Raw genomic sequence first — 19,196 nt, 5'->3', positions numbered from 1 at the left:
CGGTTGGTCAATTTTGCAAATGGAACATTCTGTAATGATCCCAAACGGAACCAAAACAGGTCTACGGTGCACATCGGAACGGTTACAGTGTAACATCAGTACTATGTACATGTGAATCTCTGGCATTATCGTAAGTGTGTTTTGAGTTTATATTAATTCTATATTCTGCCTTGTGGAATATATTAGAAACCTTTAACTATGACATTTCAAAGTATGGCATCGTGGAAAATAAGATCAGACAGTATGTACTTCTGTAATAATCACATGTCCATGTGTCTCATGTTTTATACGTAGTTTACATAATTTGAAAGTTGCTGTAATTGTAGTTTCTACAATACAGTTAAAATATTTTCTTTTTTAATGAAAAAAATCTGTTTACGTTTGTGTACTATGCAAATTGTTATTCTGATATACATAGTTCTATTATTTACATACCTTTCAAGGTTGTTATTAAAAAGTATATGGTATTGACTCATTTATTCATAATGTTTAACACTATAATTATTATACAATATTTAAAGTAAGAGCTGTCATTACATCTTGAGCAACAGTTATTGTTTGATCCTGACAAAAAAATCCTTAGGGCAGTTCTTTTGCTCCCAGCATGCTCTGCAAGCAGGACATTTAATTTTTTCCCCCACAATGGTTATATGATATTGAATCCAGCTTTGTCACTCTCAAGTCGAGCTATGCATGTATATCTTTTAATGTCTGCCTAGATGGGGACTTCTCTAAACTTTAGTTTTGTGTGTTTTGATGGTACACAGAAAAGTTTGGCTGCATGACATCTGGCCATGAAGCGATTGTACATCGGAGGTCTCGGCCACACAGTGTCTGAGAAGGACCTCAAAGACAGATTTGGAAAATTTGGGGATGTGTCAGATGTGGAAATTATCACAAGGAAAGATGAGAACGGTAGGACTTCTGGCGAAAGCACAATCAAATTTGTCTTTTAGATTCACCTAAATGGTATAACTCATTTGGATTGTTGTTGTTTTTTGTTTGTTTGTTTTTTGTTGTGGTTTTTTTAATAAATACAATCACCATTTTACTGTTCAATTTTATTCAGGTTTTGTGCTATACCTTTGTGATCTGTTTTGCAGGATCTCCTTTAAAGACATTTGGCTACATCAACATTAACATCACAGATGCCGAATATAAAAGATGTACATGCATTTATTTAACATTAAATTTTACTTAAGTGTTTCTGTGTGATATACTGTAATTCAATCTGTGTATTGTTTTTGTTTTTTATACAGGTATAAGCATTTTAAATAAATCCACATGGAAAGGTGGAACCTTGCTCATTCAGTTGGCAAAGGAAAGTTTTCTACATAGGTAAGTGTGCATCCATGTGTGTGTGAGAGAGAAAATAATTGCTATATTATATATTTGTGAATTGCTATATATACACAGCCTGGCCCCCCCAAAAAAGTTTCTTCTTGGAATGAAATAGTCAAATGCTTAACAGTCTATGATTGAATCATTATTACAATGATTTTTATGTTTCTATGATGTTATATGTTTGGCAACCCTAATTGGAGTTTGTAGCTTTTTTGTAGCTCATTTCATAAACAACCATGTACAGGAAGACATATCATGGCAATATTCCAGGATGACAATGTCTAGATTCCTCAGGCTCAGATTGTGAGAGAATGTTTGGAAGGGAGCATGAAGAAAAATTTTCACACATGAATTGGCACCTTTGAGTCCAGACCTTAAATTCACTGAAAGTCTTTGGGATGTGCTGGAGGAGACTTTATAGAGTGCTGGACTCTTGCATTGTCAGTACAAGATCTGGATCAAAACTGTACGCTCCTCTTAATGGAAATAACATCACAACATTTAATGTCTGGACTCTTACTACATGGTTGTTTAAGAAATGAAAAGCTATGCACTCCCTCAATTAGGGTTAGCAGAACTACTTCCAAACAAATAACATTCTACAAACATAATTACTGCAAATGTGATCCAGTCAAAGACTCATATAAACACACATACACGCATTTATGTTTTTTTTTTTTTTCAGACTTGCTGAAGAACGACAGCAACTGGTTGAAAATACCAAGACCCCAAAGATCATCCCTCAGGAGAAATTAGTGGACTCCTTTAAAGCAGCAGGTGTTGAAAATTTCCACATGAAAGCTGCTGTTCCAGGAACAGAAATTCCTGGGCATAAGGTCTGTCCAAAATTTTCTTTAGCTAGGAGCTTTCGTCAATTTGTAATAATGGCCTGATGTTGATTTAACATTAGTTTTGTGTTTCTCCACTCTTTCAGGATTGGGTTGTGAGTAAATTTGGGAGGGTCCTTCCTGTCCTGAATCTCAAATCTAAAGGAAAGAACAAGATATCCTTTGTGTTACCCTTTAAGTGGTTTTAAGGAAGATTTACTTAAAAGCTGCAGTTATTCATGCATGTGTAAAAGTGCTCTTTTGCTTGGAGGAAAAACTCAAGTCCATAATCTATAACCAGCAGATGCATTTTCCAAACTATGTTTACGTTGGAGAGTGATTCTTCACATTTTCTTGTATGCTTACATTGTTTTATTTAGTGCAGTCATCTTTTTTTCTCAAATTTGTAAATCTGGGATCATAATAAAGAACATAATGTCATGGTTTCAGAATAGCTAAATTATCTTCCCTTAACTCTTGAGTACATCTTCAAGTATGATCCATCCAAACACTGCCACAACATCAAGAGACTGGAGACTGCGGACGACGTCATGTCAGTGTCCAAGTTGACATGGGAGATTGAAGGTGGAGATGATGAAATTAGTAAGAAAAGGAGAGGAGAGTTTCCAAAGCAGAAACCGTGTCCCAAAAGATCTAAAGTAGACTTGAGTTCATTTCTTAGCAATTTGGCTCAGAACAATAGAATTAATGCGACTGCCATTGGAAACAAAGACAAAATGGTGATCCAACAAAACGGACTCCCTACTACAAAGACAGGAAGACCTGTTGTTAAAAATCCAGTTTGTGTTTTGAACAGTGATGCTGACTCTGAAGATGAAATCAGGATGTTAGTTAATCAAGAATGCTCGAGGGACCCAAAACAAACCTCTACAGAGGATGACGACAACCTGGAGGTGGTGGGAGATGATTTTGTTGTTAAATCTAATGCTTTCTGGAGCGGAGCAGAACAAGATGGCGTAAAATCCCGGCTAACTTCTTCAAAAGAGGATGAGGATTATGATTCTGCAGACACTGATGAAATACTAACCCAGAGAAAGACCCAAAAAGCACAAGTTAAACAAGATTCCCCAACAAAATCCAGTAAAAAGAAATCCTCGTCTGAATCTGACGATGGTAGCGACGAGGCATCTGATGATGATGTTAGCATAGATTCTGATTATGAAGCCATGATGGGGAACTGCTCCCGCTTAGATCTCTCCCTAGCAGATTTGGAGCTGCTAGCTAAAAATGCAGAGGGGATGTCAGATAATGAAAGTGTAGAAGAACCCAAAGAAGAACCCAAGACCCCATGTGCACCACGCAAAAGTGGTAATAACCCTGAAGATATTCTAGCTTCACTTTTTAAAGGCTGCACCCCTGATAAAGAACGAAAGAATCAGGTGACCAAAGTATCCCTTCCAGCATTCATTGGAACAAAGGATCTCTTTGGAGTTCCGCAGCCCATCCAGAAAAGAGTCCCCCAGAGTATTGACTGTGAATCTCCTAAAAGACTCAAACAAGACCTGAAGTTGAAAGAACGAATCATCTCAGAAGATACAAGTCAACCACAGTCTTCAACCCGTCCATCTCAGGAGAAGCTGTCAAATTTAAAGGTACAATCAACCTTAAAGAAACTTGAAAACAAATCATCAGAAGATGATTCTTCTAGTGAATCAGAAACCAGCGAAGAAGGTGAAAGTGCACAAGTTTTCACCTTTAAAACATCTTCAGCGACGCGGTCAACCGAACTGAAGACTGTTAGCACTAACTCAAACACCCCAATCAAACCCAAGCAGACAAAGACCTCCAGATCCTCTAGTAGTGAGTCTGAAAGCAGTGAGGAAGAAGATAATGAAGATAGTGCTGACGTCTTCACTTCTAAAGCATCATCAGCGACACAATCGCTAAGAACCAAGCTTGAAACCAAACTGAAGATGATTAGCTCTAACTCAAACACCCCAATCAAACCCAAGCAGACGAAGATCTCCAGATCCTCTAGCAGTGAGTCTGAAAGTAGTGAGGAAGAAGATAATGAAGATAGTGCTGATGTGTTCACTTCTAAAACATCATCAGCGACACAATCGCTAAGAACCGTCCCTGAAACCAAACTGAAGACTGTTGGCTCCATCAACTCAAACACCCCTAACAAACCCAAAGAGAAAAATCCCTCCAGATCTTCCAGTAGTGACACTTCTAGTGAGGAATCAGAGACTAGTGATGATGAGAAGTCTAGACCTCAGCCAAAGGTTTCCAAACCTGCCGATTCAAAGAAAGTTCAGGAGAAAGTTGAGTCACATCCAACAGTTCTTCACTCAGCTGTAATAGATGCTCAGAAACAACAGAAGGACAACCAGAAACGTCTTGCGGCGCTGGAGCAACGACAGAAAGAGTCTGAACAACAGAAAAAACTAATTCAGGGGGCTCTTTCTAGCGTGGTGAGTAGAACTAGTGTATACAACTAGTCCATGTAGCGTGCGCTCTAAAATCTAAATCGTCTGAATATGCTTTATGTAAGGAACAGGAGGAACTATCTATTTTAGTTTTTTCAAATTTATTTTAATTTAGCAGACTCATTGGCAGTGCTCTGACATGTCACGTGATTGTGCTTCAGGTGACCGGAGGTCGAATCTTGGCTCATGGACCTTTCCCTGTCCCAATCATTCATTTTTGCCTGCCCCAAATTTTAGTATCATTGCCTCCCTAATTTTGAAGTCATGATTCTTTAAAAATCGAACTTGTCTGTTAGTGTTTCGCATCTTTTAGTGTCACTTACTCTAACATGATATTTTCAGGACACGATTAAAGCGGACAAAAGCAAACACATTGTGTTTGATTCTGATGATGAAGAGGACAAAACCACAAACAAACTACCAACAAGCGAGAGAAAAAGTATTTTTGAGGACAATTCAGAGTCTGATGATCAACAAACATCCACATCAAAAGAAAAGGTAGATATGGACCAAGATTGAAGTTAGAAATTGAACTCTTTGAGTTGTTCTTCATGCTCTTTTGTGCTTATTTCATCATATTCCTGCAGGAGAACAAAAAGCCAGGTGGCAACAAGCTGTTCGACAGTGAAGATGAGGATGATGGCGCTGAGGGTGATCATTTCCAGATAAAACCTCAGTTTGAGGGCAAAGCTGGACAGAAGGTTTGGATTGAGAGTCTCTTTCAGGATGGAGAGATTTAGTTTAGTTAATTTGAATTCACATTCATCATCTTTTGTTTTCAGCTAATGAAGCTGCAGGCCAGATTCGGAACTGATACGAGATTTCAGATCGATTCTAGATTTCTGGAAAGCGACGATGAGAATGAAGATCAAGGTGATTTTTGATTTATTTGAGTTTGTTCTTGGACCTAAATGTAGTTGATGCAAGAATAATTCAATTGATTCAATCTTTTAAACTTCAGATGCCGCGGCTCCAGAAAAGGATGCAGAACAACAACTTCTTGAAGAGAAAAAGAAAAGTCTAGACATCCTCCAGAGCATTTTAAAAACCAGCATACAACCGCAAAACGCCAAAAAGGGCAAGACGTTCAAGTATGGCAAATTCAGATGTTCTTTGTGCACACGTCTTGTTCTCTTCATGTGTGTTTTAAAAAGTACCTTGTTTGGCATTGCAGAGATGTTTCAAGCCTGCATTACGACCCAACTCAAGAGGAACACTCCGCTTTTGAGTCAAAGACAGAGCAGCCGCAGAAAGAAAGGTATGATATGAACTCAAATCTTATTTTAGTTAACTTGGTTCCTCATAGCGTCCTTTAACATTTGCGTTTTTGGTGTCGTGCAGCAAAGCGGCACGACGAAAAAAGCGTGAAGAGGCTGAAAAGCTTCCTGAAGTGTCTAAGGACATTTACTTTGAGGTGTCAGCGGATTTGAAGGAGGTCTTTGGGACGTCCAAAGAAAACGTGGTCGAGAAGGAGACTGTTTCATGGGACAAAGAGGCAGAGGAGACTGAAGATATAATGGTACCCATGGAAGTTTCCTTCACTTCTAATGTTGAAGCTCATGAAGACACAACAGGTGGATTCATGTTCTCGTTCTTTGGCGAGGATGCCGCTGTGGAGAAGACTGCTCAGACAGGTGCATTGATCATTTACATCAACGTCCTCTAGTTTAATTCGAGCTAGATTATTGGGTATTGTTTTTTGCCATTGGCTTATCAATCGTTTTCTTTCAAGATTGTTGTTTGTGCTTCTTTTTATTTAATTGTGTTCTGATATCACTTTTACATTATTTCCACATATAACAGTTTCATGTTCAAGTATAAAACATCTGTATTTTTTGGCCAATCAGACGAGTACAAAATAGAGACGTTAAAAGGAGCCAAGTTCTCTTGGCAAGCGGACCCTCGTTTCCAGGACAGCAGTTCAGACGAGGAAGGTGTGGATGAGGTTGAAGAGGACCAATCCAGCAAAGTCACAGAGTAAATATATTATGATTAAAACACATTTTATTATTTATTTATTTATTTATTTTTAAATGTGTGCCTTGTAGCACTAATGATTTATCAGTTAAGCTGCCTTTACACCACTAGCCACAGTGACACAATCCCATTGGTTTCAATGAAGAGCTGGTGATTTCTAGCGACATGAGCGACAATGAATGTTAGCGACAGGGTGTAGGCGTGTCCAGCCGACGACAAAGTTGAGGGAACTTTTATGCACAATTCACTTTAAAGTGTTTGAACACCGATTTGTATCCACAGTGTGTAAACAACCAGCCTATAATGGTAAAAATCCACCAACACCCTTTTTTTATCCCTGTAAATCATAAACCGTTTCTCCTAAGGAGCGTTTTTTTAAATTTCCAGAATCCCCGCACATTACTGGTAATGATCTGCCCTATTAGCATAGATATCGCTCTGTGGGCCGCAGCAGTGCGCAATTTCTGTTTCCCCGCTGTAGCAGCTGGAGATATACAATGTCTGCATCAAAAAAACATTACAAATGTGCCGACGAACATAAGAGTCTCGATAGACTCCTTGCATCTGAGCCACTGAGGTTCAATTTCATTTATGATGGAAATGTGCCGAAGAAAGTCATTAAATTGTTGTATATTTCTGCAAATCATTTTACAGTGGTCTGCTTCACAAACATGGGTCAGTTCAATGCTGGATTTGAACAAAGGTTGTTTCTGAAAGATTTTTAGATTAACATGCTAGTCGATGAGTTGAATCAACTTAACTCCACAACAGCTATATAAATGCATCCACTAATGTCCAGAAACGTTCAGTTGCATTCTAAAAGTTGTAACTTTGTCCTGAGTCTCTCTATCAGTGTCCAACTACTGATATTTTGGCTGTGTGAGTTTCGCCTGTTTTGTTGTTGCGGAAGCGCAAGCTGTAAAGGCTCCGTCCTCTTCCGGAAAGGGGGCGGGGGACAGCAGCTCATTTGCATTTAAAGGGACGAACAAATCAGCATATTTTTGCTCGCATACAAATAGGGCCAAATTCGAAACTTCAGACACATTCTAGAGAACCTGAGACTTATATTTCAATTTGTGAATGGGCATAATAGGTCCCCTTTAAAAAAAGTATGTTCTATATAGTATGAATATGGGTGGGCTACATCTGCCATGTTATTACTGTCATATGATCTTGCAGTCTTAGTTATGTCGTTTCACTTACATTCATAAATCCCTCCCCTTGGCCTCATAGGATAGTAAAGTGTCCATCCATACTACTCTTTTGGTGTACTATTTTTCACCAACTTTATAGTAGAGAAGTATCCGATTTCAGACACGTTTAACAGAGTGAACGATGCTAAACCAGCTTAAATATACTGGGTGTCTGAAGATCACGTCACAAGCTTAAATCATAAAATGATTAAAAATATTATAATAATTTAATCGTCAAATGATGTATATAACAAGAAAAAAAGCTACGTTTTACATGTATCTATATAGCAAAATATCAATATTTTATATTAATGTGTTTAACTTTCATTTATATTTTGTGCAGGGAACCAACACCATCAAAAAAGAGTTTTTTCTTTTTCTATCGAGGTGACGAACGGTTAAAAGGTGAGATTTAACTTATATTGACAACTTAAGACGTTCATGAGCAATTAAAACATTTCACAAACCATAACAGCATATTTGATTGGTTATTAATACCTGTGTATAGTGAAATTGTAATGGGCATGCTTTTTTTAAATGTATGTATATTTGTGCCTTTAAAACTGTGTATGTGTATGATTTTTTATTTATTTATTTATTTTTTATCAGAGGGGCCAGGAATGTTCTGTAGAAGTGGAAAACTAGGAGACCAGAGGGAAGCCTGGGAAGAGAAGAGGACATCACTCAGAGATGTACTTGATTTCAAATTTATATGGGGAAGATGGATAATTATAAAATATTAATTTCACTTTAACCAGCGCTAAATGTCTCCTTGTTCCCCCGCATTCAAATATTTTAAGTAAAATTTAAATGCACATTATTATATGTGCCTTTTATTTAAATGCAACATTTTATGCATGGTCTTCTAGCTTGAAAAAGACTCCTAATTTACCATATTTTAAAATAGTTATTTGTACAGTACTTTCAAATGTCATATAACCATTTGAAATGAAATACATTTTCATTTATGACACTTTTTTCACAACAGGAGTGTCGCAAGAAACACCGAGATGCCAAACGACGCCAGAGGCCGTCGCTGAAGACCTGAGCAATTTCTTGGATAAAAAAACAGACATTTCTTACGGAAAACTTTTTTCACCCGTTCATATTCTGTTTAATAGCTGTAATTTATTCTTCAAAATAACAGTATCTAATGCATATTCCCTTTGAATGATTGAGCCATGTTTTTGAGCGAATAAATGTTGGTTTGTACCACTAGAGGGTGGTGTGATGATACTTTCTTGACCATACAGCAGGCCTCAATGTTTGTTTTCATTCCTCACTCACTCTCTCCAAACCGCAGAAGCAGCCCACTAAGTTGTTTTGTCAAAAACCAACTTTATGCTTTTCACATTTGCTTGTGCCTCAAGATCATTTAGTATGCTCAGCCCAGAAGATCAGGCAAATGTTGAATCAAATGATAGGAAGCGTTCATATGGTTTAAGTCATTCTTGCATCTAGTTTCTCTGTTATCGTTTATCAGCTGCATTTTACATGTGGGAAAAACTCTTGTTTTATATGTGTGAAGGTGATTTGGAAAACTCTTCGGCCTTGTCCAAGTTACCATTTTGGCTAACGATAGTGATATTTGACCCCTAGAGTTTATTCTTACACTTATCTGCAGACTCAAGCAGTTTCTACAAACTAGTACAAAAGGGCTTTATAAAAAGATTTATAATATCTCCTTACTTTACATTTAAGTAGTTTATGTAGATTTTGGGTTAATTATAAAGGTTTTGAAAATGGATATTGAAAGATATAGTTATATTTGAACAATAATTGTGTAATTTTGACTCTTCATAGACATATGGTACTAATAAATGAAAATGCATAACTTTAATTGTAATAATTTGGGTTAAAATCTGCATATGTGGAAAAGTGAAATGATAACTATATTTGAAGTGTTGTAAATAGTCACTTTTTGGCCAATTGTAATCGCCTTTTTTGTTGCTTTATTCCAGTTAATTTAAATAAGAATGGTGTTGTGGCTGAATTATAGCATTTCACACACTTAAATCGCAATTTTAGTGCATTTATTTAGTTACACAAGCTCAGGGGAGCTGGCACTGGAAGGTGTTTAACGTCAGTCTGTGCAAAGGCCAAGAATGAATCGTTCAATGGCAAAAATCTCACACTGTTATTTTCGTCTGCTGATGAAACCATTAGTAAATAGAGGAACCATTTGGCTCTGTTCAGCTAGAGTGTGTGTATTCACAAATATCATTGTTCCATTGACTTATTATTTGTTCGAGTGACAGTGGTTTTGATCTCTATAGTCAACACACGTGTAGGTCTGAGCTATAGTCATGTACACTGTGTTCTGTGCATAAACAGGACGCTGCGGTTTCCGATTTCACTGTGACATCACAGCTGGTGTCTATAGCTTGTAAAGGAATGGAGCAGCTGTTCTGCAGTGACATAAGTCCCCCAAAACTGCCATTTTGTTTTGCTGAAGAACTAATAAGTCCTTATTTTGGCCACCAACAATTTGTACTAACTCTGGAATTTTCTCTAAAGTCGTACTGTCATGACGCTAAGATGTTTTGGTAACAGGTTTCATATGTTATTATCATTAGTTACATACATTAAGAATGAATAATACTTATACAGCATTTACTAATCTTAGTTAATGGTGATCTCTATTTACTAACACTTTACCTAGTATTCAAAAATTAATAAAGGTTAAAAAATATATTTCTCATTGTTATTTTACATTAGTTTTAACTGATGCATTAACTAATGCTAGCAAATTTAATATTTGGAATGGGACACATGAATGTATTTTACATTTTCTATCATGTCAAGTTTAAATGTTTTATATAATTATTTTATACTTTATGGGTTGTGATAGTGACATTGTGGTTGCCATGTAAATAGCCTGGATGCTAACAAGGTGTTAAATTCTTTATAAACAAATGCTAACAAATGAGACCTTATTGTAAAGTATTACAGATGTTTATTTTTAGCATGTTGCTAATGCTAAGATGTTGAATGTGGTAGTTAGTCACCAGTACGTTTCAAAAGACCACACAAAAAGTCTCTGATAGTCTGGTTTTTAGTTGTTGCTTTGTCATGTTTGTGGGATTTTTTTTACCCAAAGTAGCACACCTCTCCTTAACAAAACACAATTTGAAGAATCATTTGTATCTGTATAAAAATGTAGGCTAGGGTTCTTGAGGTGCTATAATCTTGTAGAGACTAAGTTCTTGATGTCAGATCTTCCTCAGATTAGCATTTTGCTTTCTATGCCATTTAAAGCCGCGGTAATAGACGGTTTTTGAAAGAGCTAGCAGTTCTTTGTGTAAGTTAAAATTATTCTCCAATGACATCAGGCTATATCTTTTTTGGTTCTACCTACAGTCTTTATTTTTAAGAGCTGATCTCACATAGACACTTTGGGACGCTAACTATAATGCTAATATGTGAATAGGGGAGGGTAAACCAACAACTGTTGGCCTATTCATTCTCCATTTAAACATTAATTCAGCAAAGTCTAGGTCATTTTAAAGTCCCTTGTTTTTGCATCAGTTAACTTCTGTTAGGAAAGATTAGCAAGCTGTTTGACTGATATGAATGAATTTCGTTTTTTATGATAAAGGTAAACTTATTTCTGAGTGGGGAGGTACCAGATTGTGCGATGGTTTGAAATATTTACACTTTACTTTGTAAATTCCTCTCATAGTGTGAATAACTTCCACAGTTCCCTGTTAATACGCTAGCCAGCTCGAAAAGACAGTCATGTGACTAGCCTACGTCTGACTAGAATAACAGCCCTTCCCCCAAATGACACACAGACACACATGCCTACAAGTGTAAACTGAGAGGTTTTAAACATACATTGAGCTGCTTTGGACTTTGTGTTTTATATAAACATGCATTTGAGTAGATATCTGAGTTTCTTACTGGTAAAACATCAAAATGTTAGCTTTACCCTCGCTGGAATAAAATTATTGACATTAGCTGCAGTCTGCTGCAGCAACAGATGCTATTGTGCAAGACTTTGTAATGATTCTTCATGCATTTACTCTGAGAAAAAAACTCTCAAAAGCCTGTACTTTTCCATACTTAAAGGTCTTGTGTGTTTTTCACCCCAAACACTCCTCCCTCTGTTCCTCAAATCCCACCCCGTCCTTCCCACCAACTTCTCAAAGAGGACTTGTTTGGGTCTATAACTATTACTGTTCACAACCAGCCTATAGGGCTCAGATAACATCAGCATTTTCCACGATTGGATGGGGCTAATATCATCAAAGGCCATTTCAAAGGCTACTTGCTCTCTGATTGGCTGTTGCTGTAGCTAATCAGGTTAGTGTGACAGCAAGAATGTACAGTGTTTTTGCACTGAGAGAAATCAAAATATCTCTCTTACAGCCCTCCTTATAGTTTTATGCAAACAGATTTTGGCACATAAATGAAATAGTTGAGGAGAAAATGAGAGCAAGTTCTGTCAACTGGCACTAAAATTAGTAGCATTCCAATATGCTTGTTGCAGCAAGCTGAGGTTTATTTACTCAAGGGCTTATAGTTAGTTAAGGGGTGTGTCGCAGTATGGGTGGATCCTGTTCCACACTAACACTTAGAAAAGCTGAAAATGTAAGTTTAAAGCTGTCTTTGGTTATGTGTGGGATGTAAACAGTTGTTACTTTACACCTTTACTCTTCACATTGTAAACAGCTGGTTTGTGAGCATTTTATGCACTTAAATGTATGCCAATTTACTTTGTAGACACCATCATTTTACTCTTTTGACTGACTTTAAATAATTATGATGATCACAATAAAACACCTGCTTCCTGCGGAAGAAATGACAGATGAGTTATTCAGAAAATGCCTAAAATATCCAGGAACCACTTAAAATGACATAGACATAAAGAGAAACTGCAAAACCAGTTTGTGAGCAGTAATTTGCTCTAAAAATGCACGATTATATTTAAATATGGTTTAGAGTAAATCAAACTAAATATGAGAACTAGTTATTCTCATAGTGAAATCATAGGCCACTTAACACTGCCTATAGGAAAGCACCTACAAATATTGAAGAGTCACCTAACAATGTTCATGCTGTCAGATTGTTTCCTTGGAATCATAGCGGTTCATTTATGGAAGTGAGAATCACAATATCCATTAAATGACATCAACCGTGACTGCAGCTGGGTAGAAAATCACAGAGGGAGAATCCAAAAGGGCAGCATTGCCATCAATTGTTTTGGTAAATAAACTAAAAATAAAATACAAATTATATTATTAGATTATAATATTAAATATTGTTTATAATATTATGTATTATGTTATAATATAAGATAATAGTATTAATTAATGTTATATGAAATATTTATATAAAATAATAAATTAAATTAATTAATTAATACAATTAAATTAAATAATACAATGGAATAAAATTAAAATAAACTAGAATGACAAACACTCTTAACATCATGGATAAAATACAATTGAAAATAAAAGATAATTCAAAAAATACTAAAATACTTGTATATATTCTAAGAAAAAAAATTATAAGGATTTTTCCATATTGATTTTTCACAGGTGTGTTATCTCTATATTGAGTTACGCATTGCACTGTGTTTTGAGTTTGAAGGAAATGTTAATGTTAAGTAATCGGACTACAGTTACTTTTCTGTTGATTTCATATTAGTCTCACAATGGCAGTGAATTATCCATAATTCATTGATTCTGCTTCTATTTCATGCCCCCCCCCCCCTTTTTTTTAAAGTCTGCTAATATACATTCAGAAAGAAAATGTTTAATGCACTTCATGTTGTTGATAAAAAAATTGAATATATTTTCCATTCTCTTTGTATGTTTATGTCAATGTGGTAAAAGATTGTCCTGTACAAAGTTATGTGAAAAGTAATCTAAAAGTAGTCAGAATACATTACCTAAAATGAGTAATCTAGATTACATTACATTTTGTCATGTAATTTGGAATCAGTCACTGACTAGAATTTGTAAGTATCTACCCAGAACTGCTGGTACTTTTCTGACACAATATTTTTCCACAGATTTATTTTCTTGAAGTGTATAAATAATACTGCATCAGGAAAAAATAGCCCTGTTGTAATGCTGTTTGAGTCTCTCTCTGTGTGTGTGTGTGTGTGTGTGTGTGTGTGTGTGTGTGTGTGTGTGTGTGTGTGTGTGTGTGTGTGTGTGTGTGTGTGTGTGTGTGTGTGTGTGTGTGCGTCTATGGAGAGTCCCTACAAAGATAGTGAACCAGACGTGTGTGTTCTTTGAAGTCATATATTTCTTAATTATTTGAAGTCATATATTTCTTAATCAATATACTAAACTGCCAAGGCCTACTTATGAGGATGCCCAAAGGTCAACCATTTCTTCATCTTTGACAAAGAAAAACCCTTACTTTCAAGAGCTGCTGCATTTTTGACAAAAACAGTCCTGTTGATCAAACCCAGCGCTCTAACCACTCCAGGCTGACAGAGACAGATCATCGGCATGAAGCAGGGCTGTTTGTGGCGCATGATTTGCTCTATATTGGGTGTAGGAGGCACTTTATTGTTTGAGACGTCTGTGAAGGAGAAGAGAGGATATAGAGGGAAAGGGAGGGGGCGTAAAACATGAAGTGCAGCCTTTGGGCCTGTTAGGAGATTAAGCTACGTGCGAGAGGAAGAGAGCGAGTCAGCGGGAGGGAGAGAGTCGATTGGGATTGAGTGTCCTCTTATATAATTATCTCGCTGAATAATCCTGTCTTTAGCAGCGGGGGAAGGGAACAGACTCGCATTCACAGTCTGTGGGTCATGCCTTAACCATATCTGCTGCTTGCTCAGTGCTGCTTTTGTCACTATTTTAGAAAAGTGGATGTTGTTGAGCTAAAGTCATTTACAGCTACATATATGTATTTGACAGACACTTCAATCTTAGCGACTCATGATACATTTTTAGCAGTTAGCACTGTAGCATTTGAGGCTATGCTACATTGTGAGTAATATCAGCCAAATGCTAACTACACTCTTTAGCCATAAATATGTACCTTATTACTTAAAAACTTTCTTTTCTATAAACAACATTATATCCATTTTCTAAGAAAATAAGTCTTGCTGTAACTACTGTAGCTAAACCCGCTAACTTTCTTGCTAAAGTGCTTTGTGCACACAGGGTGTTTCAGTCTCTGACAAATTTTGGTGGGGCAAAAACACTCCAAAATATGTCAAAACGCTAGTTGTGTGAAGTATTGATAACTTGCTCGGCAGGTCAAACAGTTGTGAGTCAAGCTGACATGCCTTTGGTCTTGCATGTCATGACATGTCATCAGAAGTATATAAGAGGACACTGCAAACAATTATTTTCTTACTCAGTATTTTTGTCGAATTAATTAGTAAATTGTATACATTTTTCAGAAAATAAGACTCAGTTTCTTAAGTAAATATCCTTCTCAAGTAAGTCTATCTTGATATCAGAATTTTTAGATATGTGAAATGGAAGAACATGATTTTTTGCAGTGGACGTTATTGTGCGTCACTTCCACCTAAAGTTTTAAACACGGGTCACAGATTTGTTTCTATAGCAAAGGCCTTTGAGAGGAACCCATCCCCCACAAAACACACACATCCCTCAACTGTAGTCAGGATCTTGAGCATTTAAAGGTATATCGCACATTTATTTTGAATGTAAGAATCCATGTAAAGATTTTTAGTTTTCTCTGAAGTATTAGCCTGTGCAGATTTTTGCATCCCCCTATCCAGACCAATGATCTGTAATTGTTTAGAGTTCATGTTTTATATGCAACCAAAAAATACAACTAATTTGGTGTCAGTCTACACAGAAGCTTATTTTGCTTTTAATTTTGTTTAAAAGTGATTTCCGCCCAGTGATTTTAATCACATACTATATATTTTGCCAGTGACAAATGTCAGATAAATGTATTTTAATGAGATATGTATATTGATTAATTCAGTCATGACCTTGAGCTTGGGAAAGGTGCTATTAATTCAACAGACACCGGGATCGGTGCAACTTATGCACCTTCTTTTTTTTTTTTTCAACGCAAAAGTAAGCTGTTTTTGGTGAATCTGCAGGACTTCCGAATCATTAGCTGCTATAGGTAAATAACTAAGAATAATAAAAGTTCAGTAAAACTATTTGCACCGTGTTTATAACTATACCACAATACATTAAATTAAATAGTAACAAATACTTTTACAAATACACTTTGCAATATCAAACAGCATAATGGACTGTTTTTGTATAGCTAAAAGAACTGGAAGCAAATTATGCAGTTTGTAATATAACAATGTGTTATATTTGTGAGTATAAAAGGTCTGCAAAGTTTTAAAGATCAAAGACAAGTTATTGTCTAAAAGAAAGAATGAATTCTGAACTGCCTAAATGAGTCGTCAGCAATTCCTGGTACACTTCCTGCATAACTGTGTAACAAATGTGTTACAATTTTGTAATAATCAACACAGACTTGGCCTTCTGACCAATCAGAGCAGAGTAGACCAATCACAACAGACTTGGTCATCTGACCAATCAGAGCAGAGTATCAGTCACAACAGACTGAGCCACCTGACCAATCAGAGCAGAGTAGACCAATCATAACATACTGGGCCGTCTGACCAATCAGAGAAGAGAAGATCAATCACAACAAACTGTAACTTCTGACCAATCAGAGCAGAGTAGGCTCTTTTAGAAGGAGGGGTTTAGAGAGACAAGATTCTTTTTAAAGTTTACAAAGACATTTTTTATTTGAATAATGTGCACTTATGAATCATACGCAATAGAGAAGTAGGTATTAAATAGGGTCATTGTTGACTTTATTAGGTATTTCACTGTAAATATTGCCTTTTATGAAAGTTAAAGAAAAGGAGAACAAGGCTCGCTTTGAGAGCCAGGTTTGACATCACTTGTGTTTACTAAAGTTCTAGCTTGACTGTTAGCCATAATTATCCTGTTTCTCCCCTCCTCCTCCTTCACTCATTGTCATATGATCAAGATCTTCTGTTTCTTTGTAACTCGAATCTTCCTTTTTTCAGTTTCAATTTGATCAGAATTCTATACTTGCTTTCAGAACGGTTGTCTAAAATGTCATTTACAGAATGTTTATGGCCCGAAAGAATCATCTTTTTCATTACCTTTTAAAAGTATTCCATGTAGTTTTTGAATCAGTATGAGGTCATAATATCAATATGAGGTCATTACGATTAACAGAAATTATACTGATGATGCAAGACACTGCTGAGGCATGTCACCTGTCTGTTTACAGTGTGGGCGTGTCCTTTCTAACAATCATCTACATGTTGTATCATTTTTTTTTTTACAAAATGAGTTTGATATTAAGCCACTTTGTTTACTGATTAACTCCTCAGCCAACCTTGATGATAAACCACAAGACACATCTGAACACCTTAAGCTCTGGTCAAAGGGCAGCTTTGCCTCATTCCACACATGTACGGCCCCGAAATCTTGTTCCTGGCATAAGGCATGTTTAATCTTGAACTGGTTGGATATTATACATGTTTGAGCAGAACAATAGATTTTTAAAGTTCTGTTTTGTTCTCTGAGAATGCTTCCAAAGTTTCACTTCAAATGTTTAAGTCTGCATTTTTAGAAGCTGATGGTCACCACATTTCCATTTTTATTAACTTACAAGAGTAAATCTGATGAAAACGATCAAAAACATGCCCATGACACATTTAGTCACAAAAACAAAAGTTATATTCTAGTTAAAGGGATAGTTCCGTATTCAACTTATGAAGAAATTTGTAACGCAGTTCAAAACGTTTACACTACGGCATCATCAACAGTTGTTTTTCATAAGTTGAATACGGAAGGTGGTCTGGCGGAAGCTATAGAAATTTTACATTGTAAGGTGTTAAATATGGATATTTTTCTTACAAAAACCATTTGGTTTACTTCAGAAGGCCTTTATTAACCCCTCAGAGCCGTGTGGATAACTTTTGTTAAAAATGTTGAAAGAGCCGGGACATTTTTTAATATAACTCTGATTGCATTTGTCTGAAAGAAAAATGTCATACACTTTTTAAGACCATTATTTGTTAATTTTTTGCTTTATTTTCATGACAGTTACAAATTCTCATTACTGTAATAGATAAAGTAATTGATACTAGTAAGATGTAAAAAAATATCTATACACTGAACAAAAAATATTTTTGCTGCTTGTCAAAATTGCTTAAAGGGGGGGTGAAACACTCAGTTTCAGTCAGTGTCATGTCAATCTTGAGTACCTATAGAGTAGCATTGCATCCTGCATATAAAAAAGTCTTTATTTTTTTAATAATTATATAAGAAAGATGCGCTGTTCCGAGTCTTTCCGAAAAAAGCCGAGCGGGTGGTGGCGTGTCGTGTGCGGAGCTAAATAATGACGTGTGCTCGCTGCTGCTATTGTGTTGAGTCGAGTGCGTCGTAAAGCTGTGTCAACAGCGGGAAAAAAACTTTATTCAAAATAAAAATATGGCTTTTAATCAGATACAGCCATACATCTATGATCCGGAATCAGACCCAGAGGCTGCAGTTGAACAGGAGCAGCAGCAAAAACGACTAGAGCAGGACGTCTATGTGGTACAAGTTATACACTAACTATATAATATGCTTAGCGGCTTGTGTTATTTACATATTTATACTTGAATTATATCGTCGTATTTTTGTCTTTGAAGGTGTACATGTGGGAAGTGCAGTTGTGCACGTGTGTTTGTGTGTTTACGCGTGGTTTGTGTAGACAGTAAGCGGACTAAAAAAAACACAGACATTTGAAGCAGTCTCACTCACGGCCTGCGGTTCTAACGTTGGGACTGCTCCATCATTCAGCATTAGGCGATTGGGAAAATCCGGCGTCGAGCTGGACCTTGTTTATGAAACAGTCGGCACCGAAATGCAGCGAACAGATATAAACATTCGCGCAACTCAGTTGCTGATCCGGAAAAGCAAATTCCATCCACTGTTGCCTTAACGCAGGGTTTTTGGCGAATCTGTGCAGGACTGTCTTGGTCTGGCAACCAAAAACGCACTTTTTTGGTGACATTGTTATGTGCACATCACCTGTCCAGCATCCTACAAGCCAGCGCTTTGATGGGCGTAGCCTGTTACTTTCGCTCTCTCCCTCTCTCTCTCTCTCTCTCTCTCTCTCACGCGCTTCCGGTAGAATTGTCCGTAAGGCCCATACAAGGAAATTCCGCCCCCATTAACGTCAAAGGGGACGCATGATCTCAAAAAACTTGCCGAAACTTATGACTAACCGGAAGTAGTATTTTTGACAAAGAAATACTCCCATCAAACGTCCACCTTAACTTTTGAAACTTTGTCTATGTTTAGGATGGGATTCCAAGTCTTTAACAGTGTAAAAAGATCAGTATGCATGAAACAGCATTTCACCCCCCCTTTAATGAAAATTAGCTAAAGATATACATTTTGTCCTAA

At 36.6% G+C, this 19,196-nt stretch overlaps 1 protein-coding gene across 1 annotated transcript; it reads left to right on the top strand.

Moving 5' to 3' along the window:
* The first annotated feature begins 40 nt into the window (after positions 1-40).
* Positions 41-9,009, top strand: nol8 (nucleolar protein 8). Its single transcript, XM_067415623.1, has 17 exons — positions 41-130; positions 768-915; positions 1,104-1,166; positions 1,260-1,338; positions 2,030-2,180; positions 2,279-2,349; positions 2,659-4,606; positions 4,964-5,119; positions 5,209-5,322; positions 5,404-5,494; positions 5,583-5,712; positions 5,796-5,879; positions 5,963-6,255; positions 6,469-6,598; positions 8,135-8,196; positions 8,401-8,483; positions 8,780-9,009. The coding sequence occupies exons 2-17, from the start codon at positions 795-797 to the stop codon at positions 8,837-8,839; spliced, it is 3,636 nt and encodes a 1,211-aa protein (XP_067271724.1). The 5' UTR covers positions 41-130; positions 768-794; the 3' UTR covers positions 8,840-9,009.
* Positions 9,010-19,196: the final 10,187 nt, after the last annotated feature.

This window comes from Pseudorasbora parva, chromosome 14 (assembly GCF_024679245.1).
Source record: "Pseudorasbora parva isolate DD20220531a chromosome 14, ASM2467924v1, whole genome shotgun sequence".
Taxonomy (NCBI): domain Eukaryota; kingdom Metazoa; phylum Chordata; class Actinopteri; order Cypriniformes; family Gobionidae; genus Pseudorasbora; species Pseudorasbora parva.
This window is presented reverse-complemented; position numbering and strand designations above follow the sequence as displayed.

Bases quoted from the DNA above. Each gene is read 5' to 3' on its own strand.
- nol8 (XM_067415623.1), top strand. From the start codon at position 795: ATGAAGCGATTGTACATCGGAGGTCTCGGCCACACAGTGTCTGAGAAG. The intron at 916-1,103 runs GTAGGACTTCTG...TCTGTTTTGCAG, and splicing joins CACAAGGAAAGATGAGAACG to GATCTCCTTTAAAGACATTT. The intron at 6,599-8,134 runs GTAAATATATTA...TATTTTGTGCAG, and splicing joins CAATCCAGCAAAGTCACAGA to GGAACCAACACCATCAAAAA.